General features: G+C 43.1%; 1 protein-coding gene across 6 annotated transcripts in view; it reads right to left on the bottom strand.

The window, feature by feature from the left end:
- Window positions 1-24,938, bottom strand: part of LOC110498428 (protein FAM13A) — a 76,066-nt gene that overhangs the window by 14,000 nt on the left and 37,128 nt on the right. For all 6 annotated transcript variants that reach the window (XM_036933683.1, XM_036933685.1, XM_036933684.1 and 3 more), the window contains 6 exons: window positions 18,396-18,440; window positions 11,552-11,593; window positions 8,861-9,058; window positions 8,006-8,234; window positions 5,269-5,336; window positions 4,583-4,628 (listed from right to left, as the gene is read on the bottom strand). In XM_036933683.1, coding sequence (XP_036789578.1) covers window positions 4,583-4,628; window positions 5,269-5,336; window positions 8,006-8,234; window positions 8,861-9,058; window positions 11,552-11,593; window positions 18,396-18,440 — 628 coding nt within the window. The remainder of the gene's footprint in view (window positions 1-4,582; window positions 4,629-5,268; window positions 5,337-8,005; window positions 8,235-8,860; window positions 9,059-11,551; window positions 11,594-18,395; window positions 18,441-24,938) is intronic.

Genomic DNA, 24,938 nt, shown 5'->3' with positions numbered 1-24,938 from the left:
TCAATGCACAACCAAATGGAAGCTTTTTGACCATAGCACTCAAACATCCTATCAGATGCCAGCCTAGCAAAACGTTAACAATCCCTCACCATTACCGAAAGTGAATTCAGATGGTGGGTCATGCAGGCAGGGCGTGCGTCCAAAACAGACAGGACTTTGCACTTCCCCTCTAGCCTCTGCCTAGGCGTGGGACAGAGTTATTTTAGGAACAGATCAGGGATTAAAACTGCCCCAGCCTCATAAATGCCACCTATAAAAGGAACTGCCATTGAGGGTGTTGTGTAACTGGGGGGGGGGGGGGGGGCAGAGGTGAAAGGTGAACGTTACTGTAATGCCAATGATAGGGAGTTATCAAGTGCTCTCAGCTGTTGACTGGCAAATAGCTTTGATGTGACTGATAGTTGGAATTTGTCCCAGTCACCCAGCTATCCAACGCTGGGGACCCTAGACCATGTAACAGCGCACATTTAAACACTCTGAATCTGAAAATGTCCTTCCTTTTCACTCTTAATCTCGCCTTTCCTACCCTTCAGTCAAGGAGCACACTACCATTGTTTACTAGGAAAGTGAATTGCGGCCACACAGTGTGTGTGTGTGTGTGTTTTGCAAACATGCGTGTAGCTGGAACACACACACACTGTGTGGAACAGGACACCGTCAAAAGTAATCTAACCGTAGTTCTAAAAAAGCGAGTGACTCTCAGATTCAAAAGCACCTCATGTTACAGAACACAAGCAAACAAACACTTCAGAAGGAAAACAACTACTACTCAACCCCATAATCAATGACAACTCATTTAGGTTCATATGATTGATATGGGGGCCATTAACAGGCTGTGAGGTCAAACAATAGAAGCCTCTTGACTACATCTGAAGTTGTGAAGAAAGAGCTGATTACCTTGAGACGGACTGGGGTCAAAGACGTCCAAAGAAGGACAACACTGCTACAAAACATGTGTTCTTTGCCCTCTCTTCCTTCAACTGTTTCAAAGCACACTACTTCTTACGCAACAATTCACCCGATGTCATTTCTGCAATGCAGATCTCTTCCGGGCACTGAAACTAGTCCCCCTTGATACCGCCAAAGGGGTCATTGACATGCAAATTAATCAAATACTTTCAAAGCATCGCCCCCCCCCCATTAGAGGTTATGCAGAGAAAGGACTAGAAATGTAATGTGATCAAATCACGTTTCACACATGGACGAGCTAATGATAGGTTTGACTCAATCTTTTTCAGTCACATTAATCATCATCCGTATTACGGTTAATGATCACATTGCTGTAAGAATGACAATAAAAACAATATGATATATAGTAGCAGTTAAAAGTTTGGACACACCTATTCATTCGAGGTTTGTTCTTTATTTTTTACTATTTTCTACATTGTAGAATAATAGTGAAGGCATCAAAACTAGGAAATAACACATGGAATCCTGTAGTAACCAAAAAAGTGTAATATTTTATATTTGAGATTCTTCAATGTAGCCACCCTTGAGTGTGCAAAGTTGTCATCAAGGCAAAGGGTGGCTACTTTGAAGAATTTCAAATATAAAATATATTTTTATTTGTTTAACACTTTTTTTGGGTTACTACAGGATTCCATATGTGTTATTTCATAGTTTTCATGTCTTCACTATTATTATACAATATAGAAAATAGTAAAAATAAAGAAAAACCCTTGAATGAGTAGGTGTGTCCAAACGTTTGACTGGTACTGTATATACACACTATTACTTTTTTAAAAAAGTATTAATGTACCATCACAGTAGTCATTTTCAGCAAATGTTTCTATCAACAAGTCTCTGGAAAATACTACACACAACAGAAATATAAACATCTGTATACACTCCCAATCATTTCAGGATTAACCCAGACTCACTAGAAGACAGAACAGCTTAACCGTGGCGACCACTACCCTGGCTGTAAATATCACTGCCACACTGACTGTACATAACCTACTGCACTATAATCCTTTGTCCTAGCACAACTCAACTACTGATCACATTACATCATCACTAGTCGCCCTGGGTAGTGTGATGCAGAGGGAGACCAGGGTACTAGCATTCAGCATTGCAGATAGAAATTGTATGAATAAATATAGCTAGTATGATTCCTTTACTCTAAATGTCAGTGAAAGACATATCTGTTCTACTAAATATATTTCTATCTGAACGTTCCACAATGTTGTGCTCAGGCTTTGGGCTTGGATTTGTCCCACAGTGGGTGTTCTTTCCATTGTTAATCTGTGTGTTAGGGGTTTTATAGACAGGCGACACACAAACACATGGTGGATTTAGGAGGATGAGGCTGGGGTGGTAATGACAGACACAGACAGGGTGGAGAGAAGGGGCTCGTCTGGGAGGGTAGCATGACATTGGATGAGGAGGCTTGATACACAGCCACAAGTGACACGTACGCTAGAACCCGCACACACACACACACACACAAGCAATAATCCCCTTCACCCACATTTTTGTGATCCATTATTACTACAGTACAATCCTGAGATTTTCACAATATTATACAGATGCAAGAAATCAGAATCTCCACCAAGTAAGCGTCATGTTTTTTTTTGTTTTGGAGGGGGTTGCTCAAATTGACATGCTGTCCAAGCATTCATCCAAACAAATAAGATCCCTTTGACAGTTGAAATGTCTTTTGCGACAGGGTACTAAGCAGTACAGTAGGCATTACAGATAAAGACAAAAGACTTGTTTGTACAGTTACATTCCAGGTCCCATTGATCTGTACTGGTTTAAGTGGTCCATAACTGATGTGTGGAAGTCTTTAATCTCTTAAACCAGTCCTTACTCCCGGTACCTCCACTGGCCTTGGACTGTGTGTGAAGTATTGGGGACAGGGCTGAGAATGTGGGGGCACGCACGCGCACACGCACACACACACACACACACACACACACACACACACACACACACACACACACACACAATGGAACAGTGAGCTCTAGAAGCCATTCTAGGTGTCGTCAGGTTAAAGAGGCTCAGGCATGCCACACAATGATACACTTCAGAGTGTGTGGTGACCGAGGCCACCACTAAAGCCAAGGCTGTAAAAGACTCTGTCCAAAAACGTTTTATGACGGTGTGAAAGCCAAACAGGTCAAATTAACATGTTTCTCACATCTTTCACGTCGACTTGAGTTGCTTCTAGGATAACAAGCCACATACGGATGAAGAAGCGTTCCATCGTGCAAATGACTGAAACACCAGAAGGCTGTCTTTGTTTTGAAGAACAGTAAACTTTAGTTACAGTTTAAACAGACAACATAAAACTGAGCTTCAACAATACCGTTAAAAATATGCTTTAAAACAATACATCTAGTCAAGACATCCATCTGCCTTTGGCTGCATCCCAAATTCCCTTCATAGTTCACTACTGTTGACCAGCGCCCCTAGGGAACACAGCCTCGGGTCTTAGTAGACCGATCAAGAGCACTAATCTACTTAGTACACTAATTGGACCTGCTGTCAGTAGTACGCTCTGATGTCACTAGGTACTGGGATCCCTCATGCCACCACCTCTGATCTGACACCAACAACCAGCAGAGAGGTTGGCACAATGACGCCGTGCCACCATGCCAGGCACAGACTGCATCTCAGTGGGTGCAGCTTGTTCTGAGGTGGTGAATGTGGAGGAGGTGGAGACAGAGAATTGTGTGACTAAGACCCATCTGGACTGTGTGTGTGCGTGTGTGTGTGTGTGTGTGTGTGTGTGTGTGTGTGTGTGTGTGTGTGTGTGTACAGTTCTGTTGTAGAGTCACATTAAGTGTAACAGAGTAGCCTACTGTACTAGAAAGCAGATGGACCAAGAGATTACATAGGACTGTTTCCATCTGTATACCACCTTAGCAACTATGACCTTATCACTATGCTAAATAGCTTCAGCTGCTTCTGATGTTTTGAATAGCTACACAGTGCTTCACATTCTGAAGTGATACAGAGCTGCAGTGGAAAACGTTCACAGCATTTCCCATCAAGACGTGTGGATAAGTTGTTTTTTTGTGTGGTCGATTTTCATTCAAGGAAAAGCTCAAACTTTGTTTTGGTTTCTTTTCTACTTCTTTCCATATGGTGTCAATAGTAGTGATTCATTGTTGCTTAGCTGTCAATCTCTCCAAGGGATGTTTGCTTTTCCCCTAAAGAGAAGATGTTTGGCTGCAACATTTTGACTAGCAGAGATGTGGTAGTTCCACATTGCAGTGAGTGGACCAAAATAGTATCTCATTTATCTGCTCCAGTTGTTCATTGGTCAGGAACAAACTCTAGATGTTCCCTCAGACCCCTCCTATTCCCCCAGACCCCTCCTATTCCCTCAGACCCCTACACTCCCAAACAATCACCTAGTCTACTGAGAGACTCTGGCCCTATCTTCCGCAAGCAGTGTGAACACAGGAAGCCTAGGAGATCTAGCATGTACATGCAGGGAATTTCAGTGAGAGAGAGAGGAGATAGGAGAGGGAGAAGAGAGAGGAGAGTAAGAGAGGGAATAAAGAGAGAGACAGAGAAAGAGAGGAGAGAGAGTGTGAGAGAATAGAGAGAGAGAGAGAGACACTCAACTCACCCATGAAGGAGTCAGAAGACTGGGGTCCTTTCTTTGACTGTCATTTCTGATAGAGGGGTGAAAACATAGACATGTTGCGTCACCTTTCCTCATGTGAGGATCACACCCTAGCAAGGACACGGGTGCTTTCCACCCAGCCAGGAGCCTGTAGAACAGCGTGCCGAGTTGAGTTTAGGAATGCTCTCTCGCCCCCTAACTCCCCAATGTCAGCGGCATTCTCTCAAGTCTATCAGATTAAAAACGTAGTTAAATAAATGCTGCCCGATAAAGACAGGTGCTGTGACACAATGGGACCAGGCCTCAGGGAGTCCGTCGGAGCCTTAGCAACACAACAATCCTTCTTTAAATAACGGTGCCACATTACCTTAGTACACTGTTTCCCAAACTCGGTCCTCGGGACCCCAAGAGGTGCACGTTTAGTTTTTTAACCCGAGCACTACACAGCTGACTGTCAGTTGATTATCTCAATCAGCTGTGTAGTGCTCGGGCAAATCTAAAAATGTGCACCTCTTGGGGTCCCGAGGACCGAGTTTGAGAAACACTGCCTTAGTATCTAGATTAAGTAGTGACAATGGTCGGTATTAGCTACTTCTGTTGGAGAACTTTGCTATCTAAATTAACAGGTGAAAAATGGTCAGTAGTAGTTACAAGCATTTTAAAGGGTGATCAAATGTCACAATGCTTACCGGTTGTCTGATGACTCCATGTTGTTTGTCCCGGCTTCGTCATGTACTCTTGATATGCATTCTTTTAGCTGTATAAAATACAATACATAACATTTTATTACTCTCTCTCTAACGGTATGCATCAATGTGCAACGCTGATCCTGACATGCTTCCATCAGACATCTATGTCTGGAGCAAAAAACATTTTTTCAGGGAAATTATGTTTGGAGAACATTTGACATAAACAGTGTGCCGAGACCCGGTTTACACAATTACACAGGATTTGTTACTCTGTTTGCCCTGGCCATTAGATAAATAAAACACATATCAAATCTAGAAAAACATTTATATCACATTATTCATAAGTATCTATTTAAAAACATATTTCTCCAACCTGCGAGACCTCTCTTAACTATTGTCACAACAACAACCACAGAGAAAGAAAAGCTGAATGAGTCAAATCACCAGTTGGTTATAGAAACAGGTTCCAGAACAGGTGGTGGAGTGGGGTGGGTCACACCAACTAACGAGGGGATGTAGTGTACAGCGTGTACTGTTCTATGGGGCTGTGGTGTTCTGTACACTATGACACCTCCGGGACTAACCCTCGGAGGCTTTGTAGGGCCTTAATGACTCCCCATGGGTTTTGTGCACTCTCTGCTAGAGTGCCTACCAGATGTGGGTTCCAATGTTATTTGTTTTTGTTAAAGTAGATTCGGTGCACTTGATTGAGCTTGCTTGGAGCAACAGAAGTAATAGAACCGTCCCAAAAGTGCAAACCCCGACCGTCTAGCAGTATTCGAGAGAAAACAAATACTATTTGAGCCCAGGTCTTTTACAGTAGCTACCCTCCTGTTACATCAGCCAACCCCCTCTGTCAGTCACTCCCTGTCCTGCCAGCCAAGGTCAAGACATCGCCACTACAGTATGTATGCCAGGATTTCAGGTGCCTTCTCATCTCTTACATAACACAGGTGTGTAATCTTAACCTGGCACAGTCAGAAGAGGACTGGCCACCCCTCCGAGCCTGGTTCCTCTCTAGGTTTCTTCCTAGGTTCATGCCTTTCTAGGGAGTTTTTCCTAGCCACCGTGCTTCTACATCTGCATTGCTCAATCTTTGGGTCTTTAGACTGGGTTTCTGTATGAGCACTTTGTGACATCTGCTGATGTAAAAAGAAATACACTGATTGGTTGAGATGGCATGGAAAAGCCCCTAAAGGTCTAGCTATACCCTGTCTGTCCCTCGAAGTGTTTGTTTTTTAACGTGAAGCCGGGGAATCTATTTTCATCCCTGGGATAAGACACACGCTTCAGCCGACCTAGGCTATACATTAGCCTGGGATATTGATGAGACGAGTGTGTCTGTCGACGTTAATAATCAATCAACTTATATTCATAGATGAGGAAGTGCCGCGACTACTTAAGATTTAATGCAGTGAAGACAGCAGATCGGCCCTGTAGCCAATATTACTGGGGCCTGAGCCTATTCCAGCACCACCCAAAGTCTTCGTGACTTTGAACTAAGATACGCTCTGTATTAAGGGCCGTATCATTGGTGATGAGCCACGGGGCATGACTTACTACCCTTTAAGCTGTTGGCAGGTAACTGTTTGCTGACAAAGGATTATCTGCTGCATTTGATACATACCGAGGCTGCATCTCAATTAGCAATATTAAAATACTGTGGAACCTGGTTTAGTTCGCCAGCAGTTTGGAAGCATATTTCTGAGACAATGATGTAATGACTTGAGGTAGACAATCCCATACCCTCCAGCATAATGAGACATAATGAAACATACTAAAATATGCCGTGAGGGCCTACATTTTGAATATCAAATTCAGCCTTCCAAGAGTCCAATATCATATTGCGACACACCTGAAATGGTATGTTTTCTTAATTTGCTATGCATTTATTTTGCACACATAGACAACGTCACTGAGGTAAGCAGTTATTACCTTAACTCCGAAACAAAACACTGTTCTGAACATGACGGTCTCGAACCCTGAACGACAACAAGCCCTTGCTACACAACAACACAGTACATGTGTTCCTTCCTCTTCTTCAAAAGCAAATGCTAATTGAACCTCAGTGAACCTTGTTAACGCGCTGCCCTGCAATTTAGAGTGTTCCAGGGAGGGAGGTTGCTTCGCATTTAGCGAAGCGCTAGAGCACGCTGCCTGGCCTATCACGCGCCTCTTAAGCCTATGTAAGATTGATTAGGAATCCAGCCATTGGCGGCTATGCTGATGTTTATGCCAATGTTCTCTATCTACCTCCATCTCTCTGCTGTCCCCGATTTAGCAGTTCTTGTGAAACATCACCAATTACTCAGCAGTGACTCATAGCAGCCATTAAGAGTAGACGGGGGTTGGTGGTAAGCCAGACGTCACACCAGCGAAGTGAAAAACACCACAGTGGCGTAGACCTTGTCTGCATCACAATGTTTTGTGGGAGAAGAAGAGCGAGGATTATGAGAACCAGGGTCCAGGGAACTTAAAGGGTCAGGTTAATCTATGGGAGTATTAAACATGACACTATGAAAATAAATGATGAGCGTGCACCGCAAAATAAGTAAACAAGTTTGCTTCAGAGATTTGGTAAACTGGAAGTAATTGTCTTAGATGTGCTGTTTTGAATGTTTGACCTCCACCTGAATTCAACAAGGGACCTGCATGAAATGGCAACAATAGACACACATCTGCAATGAGAAGGAGCGAGAGAGACAGAGAAAGAAAGAGAGGAGAGAGAGTGACTTACCGCGTGGGGGTCCTGGTTATCACTAAGCTGGCCAAGCGTGGGGCTCTGGTGGCAGTGTTTAGGCTTCCTGGGTCTGGGACCCTCGTGGTGGAGCCCTCCCTGGCTAGTCTGGTAGTCCCTCCAGACTCCTTCCTCACCTACGCTGACGCCACAGCTGACAGTTCTGCTAACGCTGCCGGCCGCTGGGATGTTCTCCTTGTTGATGTCTCCTTCCCTCAGAGACGAGGATCTGTTTTCAAATGGAGAGAAAGGAAAGAAGAGGAGGAATCAAACCGACTCTCTCCTTTTCTCTCTCTGTAACAAAGCGGCCTGGGTTACAAATGACAAGGTCATCGTACTTATACCTTGTACCCAGGCTAACGCCATGTTTAGAATGCGCGCTAATTCTATTTACAGAGTACAGTGGACTTGTCTTATTGACGTTGTATGGGTGGGTGGCTGCACTAATGTAGCCCGCTAATCCATGTCTTCACTGCTTCTCCAGGCTCCATCAGGTCTCTATCAACAAAGATTAGCTGGGTAGCACAAGGACCCCAGACTCCATTATAACCCCAATGGACATGGGGCGAGGCCCCCACTAGAGGCGAGGCCATTGGAAGCATAGAGTTTGAATTACTAGAATTGACATCGGATCATAATAAGTCTCCCAGTGCACTGATATTGGTCAATCCAATGGTGGAAACTGCCATTGTTGATGCCTAGAACTCTGAGAATGTCACTCTGTTCGCAACAACTCACACACTCACAAAGGATGCCACATTGACCAAATATACCAATCAACAACAGTAAAGGCAGATCCTACACCAATTGGGTGAGACAAATGTCCTATGTAAGGATTCATTCTATGGTCCATACCTGCTTCTGTCCCGGTGTCTCTGAGCCTCTTCCTGCTCCCTCTGGTGCCGACGTCTCTGCCGTGCCGTCGGGGTTACCACGGGCGACGAGGAGCACCCGGTCCACTCGGAATCCTCCGTCGTACTTTGACCTCCTCCGCACATGTGCACATCGAAGAGATGCTGCTCCACTGCCGACCTGATGGTCCTCTCCAGAACACTAGAGAGAGAGATGGAGAGAGAAATAGAGGGAGAGAGGATGTTATTGAGAAATACGATATGCACCAGACAAAGCTTCTTCCGCAGCTGTCATTGAAACGACTGAAATAACTATGCTGCATGGTCACCACTATGTCCTCCTGGAACTGTTCATCGTAGTGAGTATATAATATAACTATGCTGCATGGTCACCACTATGTCCTCCTGGAACTGTTCATCATAGTGAGTATATAATATAACTATGCTGCATGGTCACCACTATGTCCTCCTGGAACTGTTCATCATAGTGAGTATATAATAACTATGCTGCATGGTCACCACTATGTCCTCCTGGAACTGTTCATCGTAGTGAGTATATAATATAACTATGCTGCATGGTCACCACTATGTCCTCCTGGAACTGTTCATCGTAGTGAGTATATAATATAACTATGCTGCATGGTCACCACTATGTCCTCCTGGAACTGTTCATCATAGTGAGTATATAATATAACTATGCTGCATGGTCACCACTATGTCCTCCTGGAACTGTTCATCATAGTGAGTATATAATATAACTATGCTGCATGGTCACCACTATGTCCTCCTGGAACTGTTCATCGTAGTGAGTATATAATATAACTATGCTGCATGGTCACCACTATGTCCTCCTGGAACTGTTCACCGTAGTGAGTATATAATATAACTATGCTGCATGGTCACCACTATGTCCTCCTGGAACTGTTCATCGTAGTGAGTATATAATATAACTATGCTGCATGGTCACCACTATGTCCTCCTGGAACTGTTCATCATAGTGAGTATATAATATAACTATGCTGCATGGTCACCACTATGTCCTCCTGGAACTGTTCATCATAGTGAGTATATAATATAACTAATCTGCATGGTCACCACTATGTCCTCCTGGAACTGTTCATCGTAGTGAGTATATAATATAACTATGCTGCATGGTCACCACTATGTCCTCCTGGAACTGTTCATCATAGTGAGTATATAATATAACTATGCTGCATGGTCACCACTATGTCCTCCTGGAACTGTTCACTGTAGTGAGTATATAATATAACTATGCTGCATGGTCACCACTATGTCCTCCTGGAACTGTTCACCGTAGTGAGTATATAATATAACTATGCTGCATGGTCACCACTATGTCCTCCTGGAACTGTTCATCATAGTGAGTATATAATATAACTAATCTGCATGGTCCTCCCTATGTCCTCCTGGAACTGTTCACCGTAGTGAGTATATAATATAACTATGCTGCATGGTCACCACTATGTCCTCCTGGAACTGTTCATCATAGTGAGTATATAATATAACTATGCTGCATGGTCCTCCCTATGTCCTCCTGGAACTGTTCATCATAGTGAGTATATAATATAACTATGCTGCATGGTCACCACTATGTCCTCCTGGAACTGTTCACTGTAGTGAGTATATAATATAACTATGCTGCATGGTCACCACTATGTCCTCCTGGAACTGTTCATCATAGTGAGTATATAATATAACTATGCTGCATGGTCACCACTATGTCCTCCTGGAACTGTTCATCGTAGTGAGTATATAATATAACTATGCTGCATGGTCACCACTATGTCCTCCTGGAACTGTTCATCATAGTGAGTATATAATATAACTATGCTGCATGGTCACCACTATGTCCTCCTGGAACTGTTCATCATAGTGAGTATATAATATAACTATGCTGCATGGTCACCACTATGTCCTCCTGGAACTGTTCATCATAGTGAGTATATAATATAACTATGCTGCATGGTCACCACTATGTCCTCCTGGAACTGTTCATCATAGTGAGTATATAATATAACTATGCTGCATGGTCACCACTATGTCCTCCTGGAACTGTTCATCATAGTGAGTATATAATATAACTATGCTGCATGGTCACCACTATGTCCTCCTGGAACTGTTCACCATAGTGAGTATATAATATAACTATGCTGCATGGTCACCACTATGTCCTCCTGGAACTGTTCATCATAGTGAGTATATAATATAACTATGCTGCATGGTCACCACTATGTCCTCCTGGAACTGTTCATCATAGTGAGTATATAATATAACTAATCTGCATGGTCCTCCCTATGTCCTCCTGGAACTGTTCATCATAGTGAGTATATAATATAACTATGCTGCATGGTCACCACTATGTCCTCCTGGAACTGTTCATCATAGTGAGTATATAATATAACTAATCTGCATGGTCCTCCCTATGTCCTCCTGGAACTGTTCATCATAGTGAGTATATAATATAACTATGCTGCATGGTCACCACTATGTCCTCCTGGAACTGTTCATCGTAGTGAGTATATAATATAACTATGCTGCATGGTCACCACTATGTCCTCCTGGAACTGTTCATCGTAGTGAGTATATAATATAACTAATCTGCATGGTCCTCCCTATGTCCTCCTGGAACTGTTCATCGTAGTGAGTATATAATATAGAATGGCAGTGTACTCACTTAGTCAGGTCAGATCTACACCGGACAGATGAGAGGTGGTTGCTGTGGAGAGAGAGAAAGAAAATAGTGAAAGAGAGAGAGGAGAGAGAAAAAGAGTGAGAGAAAGAAAGAAAGAGAGGGAAAGAGGGCGAGAAAGAGAGAAGGGAGAGAAAGAGAGAGAAAGAAAAGAGTGAAAGAGAGAGAAAGAGTGAGAGAAAGTAAGAAAGGAGAGAAAGAAAGAGTGAGAGAAAGAAAGAAAGAGAGAGAGAGCATGTTTTAAGACAGCAGAGAGACAGGTGGTCTGAACAGGCAGCCCTCACAGGCCCCAAGGCTCTGTAGCTGACCACAGGCAGCTCTCACAGGCCCCAAGGCTCTGTAGCTGACCACAGGCAGCCCTCACAGGCCCCAAGGCTCTGTAGCTGACCACAGGCAGCCAGGGTGTGTGTGTTATGTATGTACATGTGTCTGTGTGTGTGTGTGTGCGCGAGTGTGTCAAAACGTCAGCCGTATTCAGCTCCTAAGGAGGCCCTCTGGGAGCAAAGTGGCTGGCTGCCATGGTGACCGGTAAGCTGTGATCGCACGTCTCCCCCTTAATATTAGTCTATTGTTACACACGCACGTGCACACAAACACAAGCACGCACACCTAATGAAGAGGACATGACAGGCCCTAAATACAGTGAGTGGTAGCAGATTGCCAGCTCCTCTCTCATCTGACGTGTCTGTGTGTGTCAGTTTGTGTGGTGTGTGTGTGTTTGTGTGAGTGCGTCTGCTAGACCAGGTGATAGTGATATGGGCTACTACCACCTTCCCTTAAGGGATAGCATGCAGTGTCAGCACAGCTATTGAGGCCAGGCGTACATTTTTCAGTTCAACAAAAACATGAATATAGGTCGTTACTAATGGCCTTTGGCACCATACTCTAGATACAGTATCTTACTAAATATGAATATTACATCTTATTAATACAAATCTAGAATACACTCCTCAATCCATTTCAATGTCAATAAGAGGCTATTTGAGCTCCAACAGTACCAGGAAAGACCAGAGGAATTCACAGAAATACACACAAGCATGACTTCCTTCCTTCAGCTTGTGTGTGGGGGTACTGAGCACCCAACAATACACAATATTCTCCTTACATCTCATCCATCAGCATCAGTGTTGACAGTGATAGCGTGTGTGTGTGTGTGTGTGGGGGGCCAAGGTGAGGATGGACAAATGAGAGAGCTGATGGAGGAGAGATCAGAGTAATTATATGGGATTAAAACAGTGATTCTAGAACATAGATGAAAAGTGTGTGTGTACGGTGTTAGTGTGTAAACAGAGCATAAAACAATGAACAGTCACATCAAACAAGAGATGAATTGAAGCCAAGCTTATCGCTTATCTGATTATCGCGAGGTAATTCTGATGACTTTTCAAAATGTTTACAATCAACACATTTTTTAGTCTGGCATGTTCTATTCTTGTTCAGTTCTAGCCAAAGGTTTTATTTTAAAACTGGGTTAACGGTAAATGTCGCTATGTCCCGAAAATAATTGACTAAAATGGATGACACTGTCAGTGTTGAAAAGCCAAATATACATCTGGTACCAAATGCTAGGGGTTAAAATAACTAACATGTATTAATGTGTCACCAAGATGTTATGGCCCATAATGTGTCACCAAGATGTTGGACACCGTAATATTTTGAAAGGTTAAAATGAATGAATCAAATGTATTTATAAAGCCCTTTTTACATGAGCAGATGTCACAAAGTGCTTGAACAACCAAAAATAACTTCATATGTCACGAGGTACTATGGGTCATTTTGACACCAAAATATACTGAACCAAAATATAAAACACAAAGTGTTAGTCCAATGTTTCACAAGCCGAAATAAAAGATCCTAGAAATCTCCCATACGCACAAAAAGTTTATTTCTCAAATTTTGTGCACAAATTTCTTTACATCATTGTTTTTTGTTGAGCACTTATCCTTTGCCAAGATAATCCATCCACCTGACAGGTGTAGCATACCAATAAGCTGATTAAACAGCATGATCATTACACAGGTGCACCTTGTGCTGGGGACAATAAAAAGCCACTCTAAAAAGTATTGTCACACAACACTGCAGATGTTTAAAATTTTGAGGGAGTGTGCAATTGGCATGCTGACTGCAGAAATGTCCAGCAGAGCTGTTGCCAGAGAATTGAATGTTAATTTCTCTTACATAAGCCGCGTCCTACGTTGTTTTAGCGTTTTAGAGAATTTGGCAATACGTCCAACCGGCCTCAAACGCAGACCACGTGTAACCATGCCAGCCCAGGACCTCCACATCTGGCTTCTTCACCTGCGGGATCATCTGAGATCAGCCACCCGGACAGCTGATGAAACTGTGGGTTTGCACAACCAAATAATTTCTGCACAAACTATCAGAAACCGTCTCAGGGAAGCTCATGTGAGTGTTTGTCGTCCTAACCAGGGTCTTGACCTGACTGCAGTTCAGCATCTTAACTGACTTTAGTAAATGCTCACCTTCAATGGCTTAAACATGTTTAAGACAAGGGAAGGAACCTTAATGAATAAAGTTAAGGTCACCATTAGAGGGAGACATCATTTGGATATCCTAGTTACCTTGGGATGGGGTGAATCGTTAGGACTTAGTATTTATCAAACATATGGTAATAAGTACATAATAAGCATGTTATGACAGGTCTTTAATATTTAACCCTATTCATAATGCAAACGCTTCCAAGATGGACAATAAAGTTCTATTCTATTCTGTCTCCTGTTGTGTCTTTTGGACAGTGCCATATTTATCCTGCAACAAGGGCAGCAGTCGTTAGCCTGTTTACATGCAACCTAAACCTCCCAATGTGAAGTCTCTAGTCTAGTGTAACAACCAGGAGACTGGGAATGCCAACCCCATGCTAAGTAGTCTCTGTCCGGGCACAGCAGCGGGCAAAAGGGGGGCAAGTACCGGTAGGCTACCAATCCATTCCAGGATATGACATCACTGTCTGAAAAGGGATTATATGTACCACTGAGTTTAGCTATTAAAACCTTCCGCCCACTCTAGACACGTACATGTAACAAGTCTGGAATGAGGTGAGGCTTGGGGAGCGTCTCAAATGGCACCCTATTCCCTATTTAGTGCACTACTTTTGACCAGGACCCATAGGGCTCTGGTCCAAAGTAGTGCACTAGATAGGGAATAGGGTGCCATTTCGGATGCAGCTTGGTGTGCAATGAATATGCCCTGTGGGTCGTGAACTGTCAAACAGTCGGCCCCTGGCCATGACCTTCCCTTACCACAAGAGGAGCACACACGGTTCTCTTGACTGTCAACAAAATAAGAGACTGTGACTCAGGATCCAGAACCTCCATCTTAAAACAGAGACAAGAGAGAGATCCAAATCCAGGACTGAGAGCATTATGATATCAAACACTTATTTCATGTTAGATAAGCAATGATTCATTTAGGTTCATTTAAAGTTTTTCCATCAGCCGGCAAGCCAACAACAAGAAGAAATAGAAATAGTAGCTATCATTATAACTAGGCCTTGGGTAGGTATCATTATAACTCAAAACAAACCACAGGGTGGAATTGGAGTCAGATAATCAACATGGTTACAATCATTGGAGACCTATTTGTGCTCCAATACTGTAGTCATGGTGACAGACCAAAGCACCACAACAAATGTCCTACTGGGGATCTACTTCCATGGCAGAGCGCTCCATCGTGTCTTTATGGAGATGAACTGGTTAGACGGTGAGGCTATAAGGTTGCATCCCAAACTACACCCAATTCCCTTTATAGTGCCCTTGTCAAAAGTAGCGCACTATATAGGGAGTAGGGTGCCATTTGGGACGTTCCATGTTACTTTTACTCTAGCTAACAAGTGAGTGAGTGAGTGAGTGAGAACGCTATGCTAAACATGTTATAGGAGTGGGTCAGAGGCACTAGAAGTGCTAACAGTCCATTAAAAGCTGTAATATATAATTATCATTGAAAGCAAGTCTAAGAAGCGGTAGATGTTCTATGTGCGCTATTTCTATGCTTCCCATGCTTAAGTTTAGTTTTTGCGTGTTTTACTTTTGGTTTTGTACATCAACTGAAAGTACAATATTTTTGGTTATGGAAAATATATTTCACAGTGGGGTGGCAGGTAGCCTAGTGGTTAGAGCGTTGGACTAGTAACCCAAAGGTTGCAAGATCAAATCCCTGAGCTGACAAGGTAAAAATCTGTCGTTCTGCCCCTGAACAAGGCAGTTAACCCACTGTTCCTAGGCAGTCATTGAAAATAAGAATTTGTTCTTAACTGATTTGCCTGGTTAAATAAAGGTAAAATAAAAATATTTCACAGTGGTTTAGATGGTACAAAGATTGTACATGCTTGTTTTGTCACAAACTGAAATTAAGCGAACTATTCGAATTTTAGCAACCAGGAAATGGCGGAGCGATTTCTGCATAGGGCACCTTTAAAGGAGTATTTGCAGTGTTATGTTTATAGTCTATGGGTCAGAGAGTGAATGTGATGTTCTAGAAGGAATGGGTGACCCATGTTAAGCTAACAGTCCAAGTGGTGGGTTACCAGGCAACAGGCATCTCCATGGAGCCACACATACAAACATTGACGCACACACACACACACGTACACACTGACACACACATACATTGACACACACACACCACACACACACACGTGCGCTAGAAGGCAGTAAACGTAGAGGAAAAGCTCCCAGAGTCACTCTACAGGGGGCTTGAAACAGACCAAACATTAAATGAGAACCTACACCTCCAACTCGGTGTGTGCCCAACCTACAGGGATTCAAAAGGAAATGAACGTCCATTCAACTAATCCAGTATTACACCACAGTCACTTATTAGCCAGGATTTGATCACCATAAAAAGGAAACATGGTTGAAAGGTGAGCTCTGTTTCTGACTGGGAAAGGATTAAGCTATCCTGTGGTACCCACGGTGTGTATGTGACGGAGAACAAGTAGACGCTGGACTTACTTAGAAAGCATGACTCACTTAAGAATGTTGTGTGAGGAAGAGAGAGAATTACTGTGCAGGGTAGCACATAGGCAGTCTAGCACATAGGCAGGCTATCACAGGCTGTGTAGTGGTAAACATCAGTCACTGTGGTAATGTTTCTCCTCTGTAGTGTCAAGGTCTTTGGCATCAGGGGTGGACTGGGACCAGAAATCGTCCCTAGCATTTCTAACACACCGGCCCTTATTTTTTACTTGATACCCCCATACCGGCCCATTTTTATCCTCGAGGCCTCCACACTAGGCTTGGGCGATATACCGTTTATACCGTATACCGGAGTATTTGGAAATACTGGCTGTGCTATACCACTGGAAGAAACCTAAGATGTGTCAAATAAATTATATCCAGCTCAGGGCTCCAGCTATGCATTTGGTTTGCTAACTTGCTAGATGTCAAGATCAAGCTTCTTGGTTACAGCAGAGCCATTCAATCCCCTCCTGGGTCAAGATCCCTGTTGCCTAAATTGTTTTGTGCGTACCCAGTATGGTACAGAAAAGGTATGAAAATCTGGATACTGCCCAAACCTACCCAACACCAGCCCATTTGTCCCTTGAGGGCCCCGACAGGCCCACTGGGCTAAAAATGGACCAGCCAATCTGGCATTTGCCCGTAATGCCAGATGGCCAGTCCACCCCTGTTTGGCATCCTTCATCATCATATACATTATGGCCTCTGAGCCATCACCATCGATGAGCGAAATCATTGTGAAAATATCAGATGTATGCTACTGGTCACGGTCTTGAACACATAACTAGGTATATGTGAAGGATGAAACCTGTTTAGGGTACATTTCAAAGGAGAAAAGGCCGAATGAGGGTCTGTGTCAAGGCTTATGAACTTAATATAGAGTTCAGCAGGTACACTCAATGTGCCTCAAAGTACCTGGTGAAGGCGGTAAAGTTGACATGACTAGAGTTTACAGTATCAGCCAAACAGGAAGTTAACAGGAAGTGATGCCATAAAATGTCATGGGGGGTGCCTGACTGGAGGGTGACTCATAGATCAGGTGTCAGAGCAGAATGATCCGGTTCAACCAGAAATTCCACTAAGAACCTTGTTCGTCTGATCTCACTGTATGGCAAGGTGTCAAAACTAGAACGATCCGGTTCCATTAAGAACCATGTTGGTCTGATGTCACTGTATGACAGCGTGTCAAAGCAGTTCATATGTTTTGGTGAATATTTCCATCAAGTGGAGGTGTGACAATTGAGTGGATTGTCAAACTATGTTGGGAATCTGGTTCTGCACTATAGATGTAGTAACATGAAATGTTCTGTTATATGATATATTTGTGAAGCTATGTACCTATTTCTTCAGATACTTTGTCAATACAGTGATGGATCAATATCCAGATCTATGAAACAATGGGATGTACTGTATGACAAATGATCTCATTTGAGATGTTAAATTGTACAATTTCAGGAGTACAGTGTGTAGGGCCGTTGGAGAGGTCAATATCCAGAATGACCAGCACGATAACAATAAACGAAAAGGTGTCAGTCTCAACCTCAGGGTTGAGAGAGATCCCTTTCTTCTCACTACTATACAAAATCAGGGAAATGTTTTGGTTTTTACAGCTTTACGGGAAGTCTTGCTGGACCAGAGACCACGTGCTCACACTGCCACCATCATAACAACGACAGCTTGCATGTGCACAGCATGCCCCCTCCCTCCCCTCCTCTTTCTGGTGGGCCTATTGTTTCCTATGTTAATGCATTGAGATGGCATGAAATACAGCGGATAGGCCCCATGACCCCACATCTCCATAATAACATCCTGTCGACCTCTTTTCTCAGGACAAAAACAAGACCAGGACCTACCTTATGTAGAAAGGAGATATGGGTCTGCTGTCTTCCTCTTGGGAGCTGAAATGCAAAAACAAAAAAACAGTTAGGTTAGCCACTGTGGGGTGAGAGCGATGCAATATTACATATGAAGCACACTTTTTTTTTTCTCCCATTCTCTGCACCTCAGTGGTGTTTTTAGGGGACAGAATGTCCTTTTGTCTCTGGAACAATAGCCACCTAATGCTCCAGTCAGTTCAGTACGTTTTGTTAAAGCTTGTCTCTGGGAATTATTAAAGTGACAGTTGAAGGGCCGTGTGTGCCCTCCTCTGGTATAGCTCTGGCGGGGCCTGGGCCAATAGTTACACATGACAGAAATGATGCAACAAGAACGGGAACTTCTTAATGTGGAGATTGCTTAACATGTCCATATCCTGAAAAATACGTTAACCTGCCGAGGGCCTTACTACCCTAAACATCACGTAGCCTACAGAAGCATGTGTGTGATTAACATGGTGTATAAAATTGCTGCAAAAAGCCCTAAATATTGCCACGGAAAGGGTTACATAGCCTTCATAAGAAAGCCAAACCTCAATCACCAGTGCCATTTTCTCATAACCATGGGGTACAGTACATGAAAGTTGGCAATTGTGCCAATAAACAGCTAATACTGTCTAATCATGGGTTGTAAATAGGGTTAGACACTTTTGAAATTAAACAATAGACTCACTAATACACACAAGACTGAATTGTGGTTAAATGGGCCATGGAGAAAATATTTGGACTCTGTGTTTTTGGGTACGTGCAGTAGCTCCAGTAGTCTAACGGTAAGGAGGGTGTGAGTATGTCACCGTCTAGGGCTGAGAGGGGAGAACATACCACTGGTTTAGCTGCCCGGGGTGTAAAGGCCGAACACCGTACCAAGTTCAAAACAGAGGATTTAGGTTTCAGTTTGTCGGGAACCGAAATGGGCCGAAGTTCATTCAACTTCAAAAGCTTACCATATCACATGATCTGGCCTCTATCTTGAAGAATTCTGAATGAGTGTGTGTATGTGAGATTTTTTTCTTCCCTTACCTCCTCTAATACAACCTACGTACATAGTCTATGAAATCCCCCTTCCGGATCAAGGTACCAAGAGCACCTCACAACAGCATTTCACAATTTGTACGTATTGCTAGTGGAAGCCAGCCGAGAAATGTTTCCCTATACTTAGGCCGTGTTAAACAGTCTGGCAAGCGTATTAAAATAATGTGTGCTGTCACGAATTGTTGCAAACGGAAATCCTGCTTACCCACTACCTTACTTAAGGAATAACAAGTGGCTCTGTTGAGGAGACTTAATCCTCGCAGAGGTGACGGAAAACTAGCAAACAACTCGGCCAGGCTGGCAACCCTCCACCATTTTGTAGACAAATAAATCATCTTTATTTCATTCAACTCAACACATTTTTACCATAGTGCCCTATTGACCAGGTTGTTTAAATAATAGTTTCTCAATACCCTATACCAGTATAAGGACAATTTGTTTGACACTACCATTTTCACATTTTGACTCATTGGTCATATTCAAAGTCACAGAATTAATTTCAGGTTCATAGCCTTGCATTATTATATGGATGTGACTACTAGCCTGGAATCTAAACTTTGGTTGAAACTGAGCCATATTCCGTTTGGGTTCCAGTCCAGGTGACTCCATGAGGATCTTACTGGAGTATACGTTCTCCTGATTGGAGGTCAGTGTTCCAGCCCTCCTCCCCTTCTCCTCTGCGCCCGCCAGGCCTCTTCCACACTACTTTAATAAGGACGATAAACCATAGCCTGCTTCATGGTCCATTCTTAGAATTTTTGGAGAATAGAACCTGCAGTGTACCAAACCTAAAAAGCTTGGACCGGTTACCTACTTGAGCCCCTATTGGTGTACACTCTCAAAACCCAAGTTACAGACGGTACATTCCACCATAGACCAAGGTGTTAAGGGAATGCTACCATAAACCCATCACGCTTCAGAGATTACCACATTTTTGCCAAAGGGGCAATGGGGGAACAGGCTGGAACTGTGGAGAGAAAAGTAGCCAATTGTGAATGAGCAATATGGTTTGTAGGCAGCTTTCCTTCTCAACCAGTAAACCAGTTTTCAATGCATTTCTAGCATAATTCTAGAGTAATGAAAGGGAACAGCTGGCGAGAGCACAGTGACATGCTCATATGATCATCCAGATTCATTATGTTGAGAGGTACCAATGACCTTGACCTGTAGTTGTACTGTGGTTGACCAGTGTCAGCTCTTCACGTTGACATTATGGCCATAAGCCAGGTCAACGGGGTTAAATCACCATGGCAGCAGGAACATGGCGACTTCCTCTTACTAAGCTACACTGAACAAAAATATAAAACGCAACATGCAACAATTTCAACGATTTTACGGAGTTACAGTTCATATAAGGAAATCAGTTCATTGAAATAAATTAGGCCATTACTATGTTGTCACAGATACCTTTAAAAAAAGGTTGGGGCGTGGATCAGAAAACCAGTCAGTATCTGGTGTGACCACCATTTGCTTCATGCAGCGCGACACATCTCCTTCAGATAGAGTTGATCAGGCTGTTGATTGTGGTCTGTGGGATGTTGTCCCACTCCTCTTCAATGGCTGTTCAAAGTTGTTGGATATTGGCGGGAATTGGAACACGCCGTCATACCCATCGTTCCAGAGCATCCCAAACATGCTCAATGGGTGGCATGTCTTGTGTGTATGCAATTCAGCTTTCATGAATTGTGTAAAGATCTTTGATACATGGGTCTGTGCATTATCATGCTGAAACATGAGGTGATGGTGGCAGATGAATGGCATGACAATGGGCCTCAGGTTCTCGTCACCGTATCTCTGTGCATTCAAATTCCCATTGATAAAATGTAATTGTGTTTGTTGTCCGTAGCTTATGTCTGCCCATACTATAACCCCACCGCCACCATGGGGCACTCTGTTCACAGTGTTGACATCAGCAAACCGCTCACTAACATGATGCCATACACGCTGATGTGATGGGCTGGAGTGGGTAGACGTGGTCTGCGATTGTGAGGCCGGTTGGACGTACTGCCAAATTCTCTAAAATGACGTCAGTCGATTAGTCTGCACTTCACTGTGCTACGTTTTCCACCTGTCAGCTTAGATGATCGGCATATAAGCAGGTTTTGAGCCATGAATAAGGGCTTCACTTTACATGTCGGCCTCTCACCGGTTTGGAAAATACCAGTTTGCCGGTGGCACTGCTATGGTAGAGAAATTAACATTGAATACTCTGGCAACAGCTCTGGTGGACATTCCTGTGTGAGACATCTGTGGCATTGTGCATGTCTATAATGATCATGCTGTTTAATCAGCTTCTTGATATGCCACCTGTCAGGCGGATGGATTATCTTGGCAAAGGAGAAATGCTCACTAAAAGGGATGTAAACAAATTTGTGCACAACATTTGAGAGAAATAAGCTTTTTGTGCATATGACAAATTTCAAGGATATTTTATTTCAGCTCATGAAACATGGGACCAAAACTTTCCATGTTGAGTTTATATTTTTGTTCAGTGTAAATAGTCAATAATCAACACCAAAACACCAGCTGATAGCCTAATTGTAATAGCAGAAAATGGCCATCACATCTACAGATGGGCCTTTAGAGAGTGAAGGGTCAATGACAGACTTGGAAGTCAAACATGGCAGAAACCATGGCAACTAGCATCTTCTTGACTAGTGTCACTGTAGTCTCATCTCTTCCTATACATTTCCAACCCCCCCTCCTAACCTATAGGCCGGTTTAGCAGCCAATAACATTTGAGCCAAGTCTCTGACCCTCTTCTCCTATTTGCTGTTCAGGAGCCAATGACACCTGTTTGAATCAGAATTGATATCCTCTCTCTCTTTTTCTGCAGATGGGAACCATTGTAGGAGTATCCTATAGGTTAGAGTGGTTGAGGACAGGTGCCAGCTACTAGGGTTTTCCCTCCTTAAATCCAAGCAGACTTGTTGGATGAGGCTCCCTGTTGGCCAACAATAACCTCCCCAGAGTGTCTGACACTCACACCAGACCGTTACATTCCTCACCCAACCCAACCACACCCACACACACACACACACCCCCCCAACCCGCTTTCAATGGATTTCTTTCTAAGAAAGATAATGGGTCACAAGTCAGTGAACCATGGCAACTACATACAACAACCAGCATGTGCATGTAGCCTGTATCTAGAAGAGACCCTATGAGTGCCTACATGATGTGACAGGTAGCCTAGCAGTTAAGAGCATTGGGCCAGTAACTGAAAGGTGGCTTTTTTTCAATCCCAGAGCCAACTAGGGGCGGGTTGTTCACATGCCTTTATTATGCTGGCTTGTGCTTCTGATTTGAGACATGAGGATGAATTGATAGGAGCCTTTGTAATGATGAAGCATCCATCCCGGTTGCTAGACAGGATCAATGTCTAAACCGTGCACAGACAGTGGGCAAACATTTCTTCACAGTCTCCTAGTGTTACCACGAGTTGATCTCTGATGATGATGCAATACCTCTATGTAGTATCCTAGTGATCTCTGATGATGATGATGCAATACCTCTATGTCATATCCTAGGAAACCCACTGTAGTCTACTCTCAATGAGATGTGTGGCCGGTTTGTAGAAACGCAGGCAGGTACAATGTTAAACATGCACATGTGGAGTTTGCATAGCAGTGCCACCGGCAAACTGGTATTTTCCAAACCGGTGAGAGGCCGACATGTAAAGTGAAGCCCTTATTCATGGCTCAAAACCTGCTTATATGCCGGTCATCTAAGCTGACAGGTGGAAAACGTAGCACAGTGAAGTGCAGACTAATCGACTGAATCAATTGATGGAAAATGTGTAATTGTAGTTGTTTTTTAAAGGGGAGATCTGATAAAGACTAGCATAGAAGGATGAAGAACAGAAGTAGAGAGGGGACAGAGAAGTAGAGGAGGGGCCAATAGGAGATATTCTAGCCAAGGGGTTACAATTTGACCCCAGAGAAATCAACTGATAACCTAAGTACGTATCTTCCAATGGCCTAGATCTCACAGCTCAAGATTTAACAAAATGCAGTTCAACACCACTAGCATTCTACCCATCTTTCAGTTGAAATCCAGTTTGATCCAGTTTGTTCCTGCTTAGTGCTGGATGCTGTACTGACACAGATACAAGCCTGACACATACCTATGGAAAGTAAGGGCAGCTTAATTGCACATGTATTTATATACAGTTGTACTATTTATACATAGTTTATGCTCAATGTTAGCCATCCTATACTCCACTGAAAACATGAGGCAACTAGTAGGCTTTGGGTTCTTAGGCAGTAAAGTATGCATTTCCAAATAGGTCTGGCAATCCTTCGCTAGCTATACCAGTCTGCTGAACTTTAGCTAAAAGGTCCGTCACATCATGTGACAGCAGCAATAGAAACACTGTACCAGTCAGCTATTAGCATAGCTACAACAAGAGACAGGGTTGCTTATAAAGGCTACGAGGGTCTCCCTGTCACCCGATCCCCAAATCGGCCATCCGATACCCCAGACTAGGGTATTTTTAAGGTATAATCCTTTAAGCCTCCGATAGATTTACTGTCCCTATGAAGTGCATGACGAGGAAGGCTGTTGCCACTCAATGGGAAAGCACCTGTTGCTATTGCTAGGGATAATTAGGTAATGATATGTATTTAGATGAAAATCTCTTTAGATGCACAATGTCATTTTCAAGAGTGTCCAAATGAAAATGAACTAAAACAAACAATACCTAGTAACAATAATAATATGGCAACTACTGTCCTTTAACAATAACTTTGAAATAATAATAATAATAAATCATAATAGTAAAAAAGCCCTCTAGAAAGTCCCATTTTACAACCTAAAAAGGAATAGTGTTGATTTGTCATAGGTTATCTGTCAAACATTTTACTAAGGTTGTGTCTTGTTGATACAAAAAAAATATACACTGTACAGTTGAAGTCGGAAGTTGACATACACTTACAGTGGGGAGAACAAGTATCTGATAACCTGCAAAATCGGCAGTGTTTCCTACTTACAAAGCATGTAGAGGTCTGTAATTTTTATCATAGGTACACTTCAACTGTGAGACGGAATCTAAAACAAAAATACAGAAAATCACATTGTATGATTTTTAAGTAATTAAATTGCATTTTATTGCATGACATAAGTATTTGATCACCTACCAACCAGTAAGAATTCCGGCTCTCACAGACCTGTTAGTTTTACACTGCCGTGCTACCTGTCCCAGACTTGCTGTTTTAAAAAGACAGCAGAAGTGGTAGAGATACTCTTAATGATCGGCTATGAAAAGCCAACTGACATTTACTCCTGAGGTGCTGCACCCTCGACAACTACTGTGATTATTATTATTTGACCATGCTGGTCATTTATGAACATTTGAACATCTTGGCCATGTTCTGTTATAATCTCCACCCGGCACAGCCAGAAGAGGACTGGCCACCCCTCAGAGCCTGGTACCTCTCTAGGTTTCATCCTAGGTTTTGGTCTTTCTAGGGAGTTTTTCCTAGCCACCGT

The sequence above is a fragment of the Oncorhynchus mykiss genome, chromosome 10 (assembly GCF_013265735.2).
Source record: "Oncorhynchus mykiss isolate Arlee chromosome 10, USDA_OmykA_1.1, whole genome shotgun sequence".
Lineage (NCBI taxonomy): Eukaryota > Metazoa > Chordata > Actinopteri > Salmoniformes > Salmonidae > Oncorhynchus > Oncorhynchus mykiss.
Note: the sequence above shows the minus strand (reverse complement) of the source record. Positions and strands in the feature narration are given on the sequence as shown.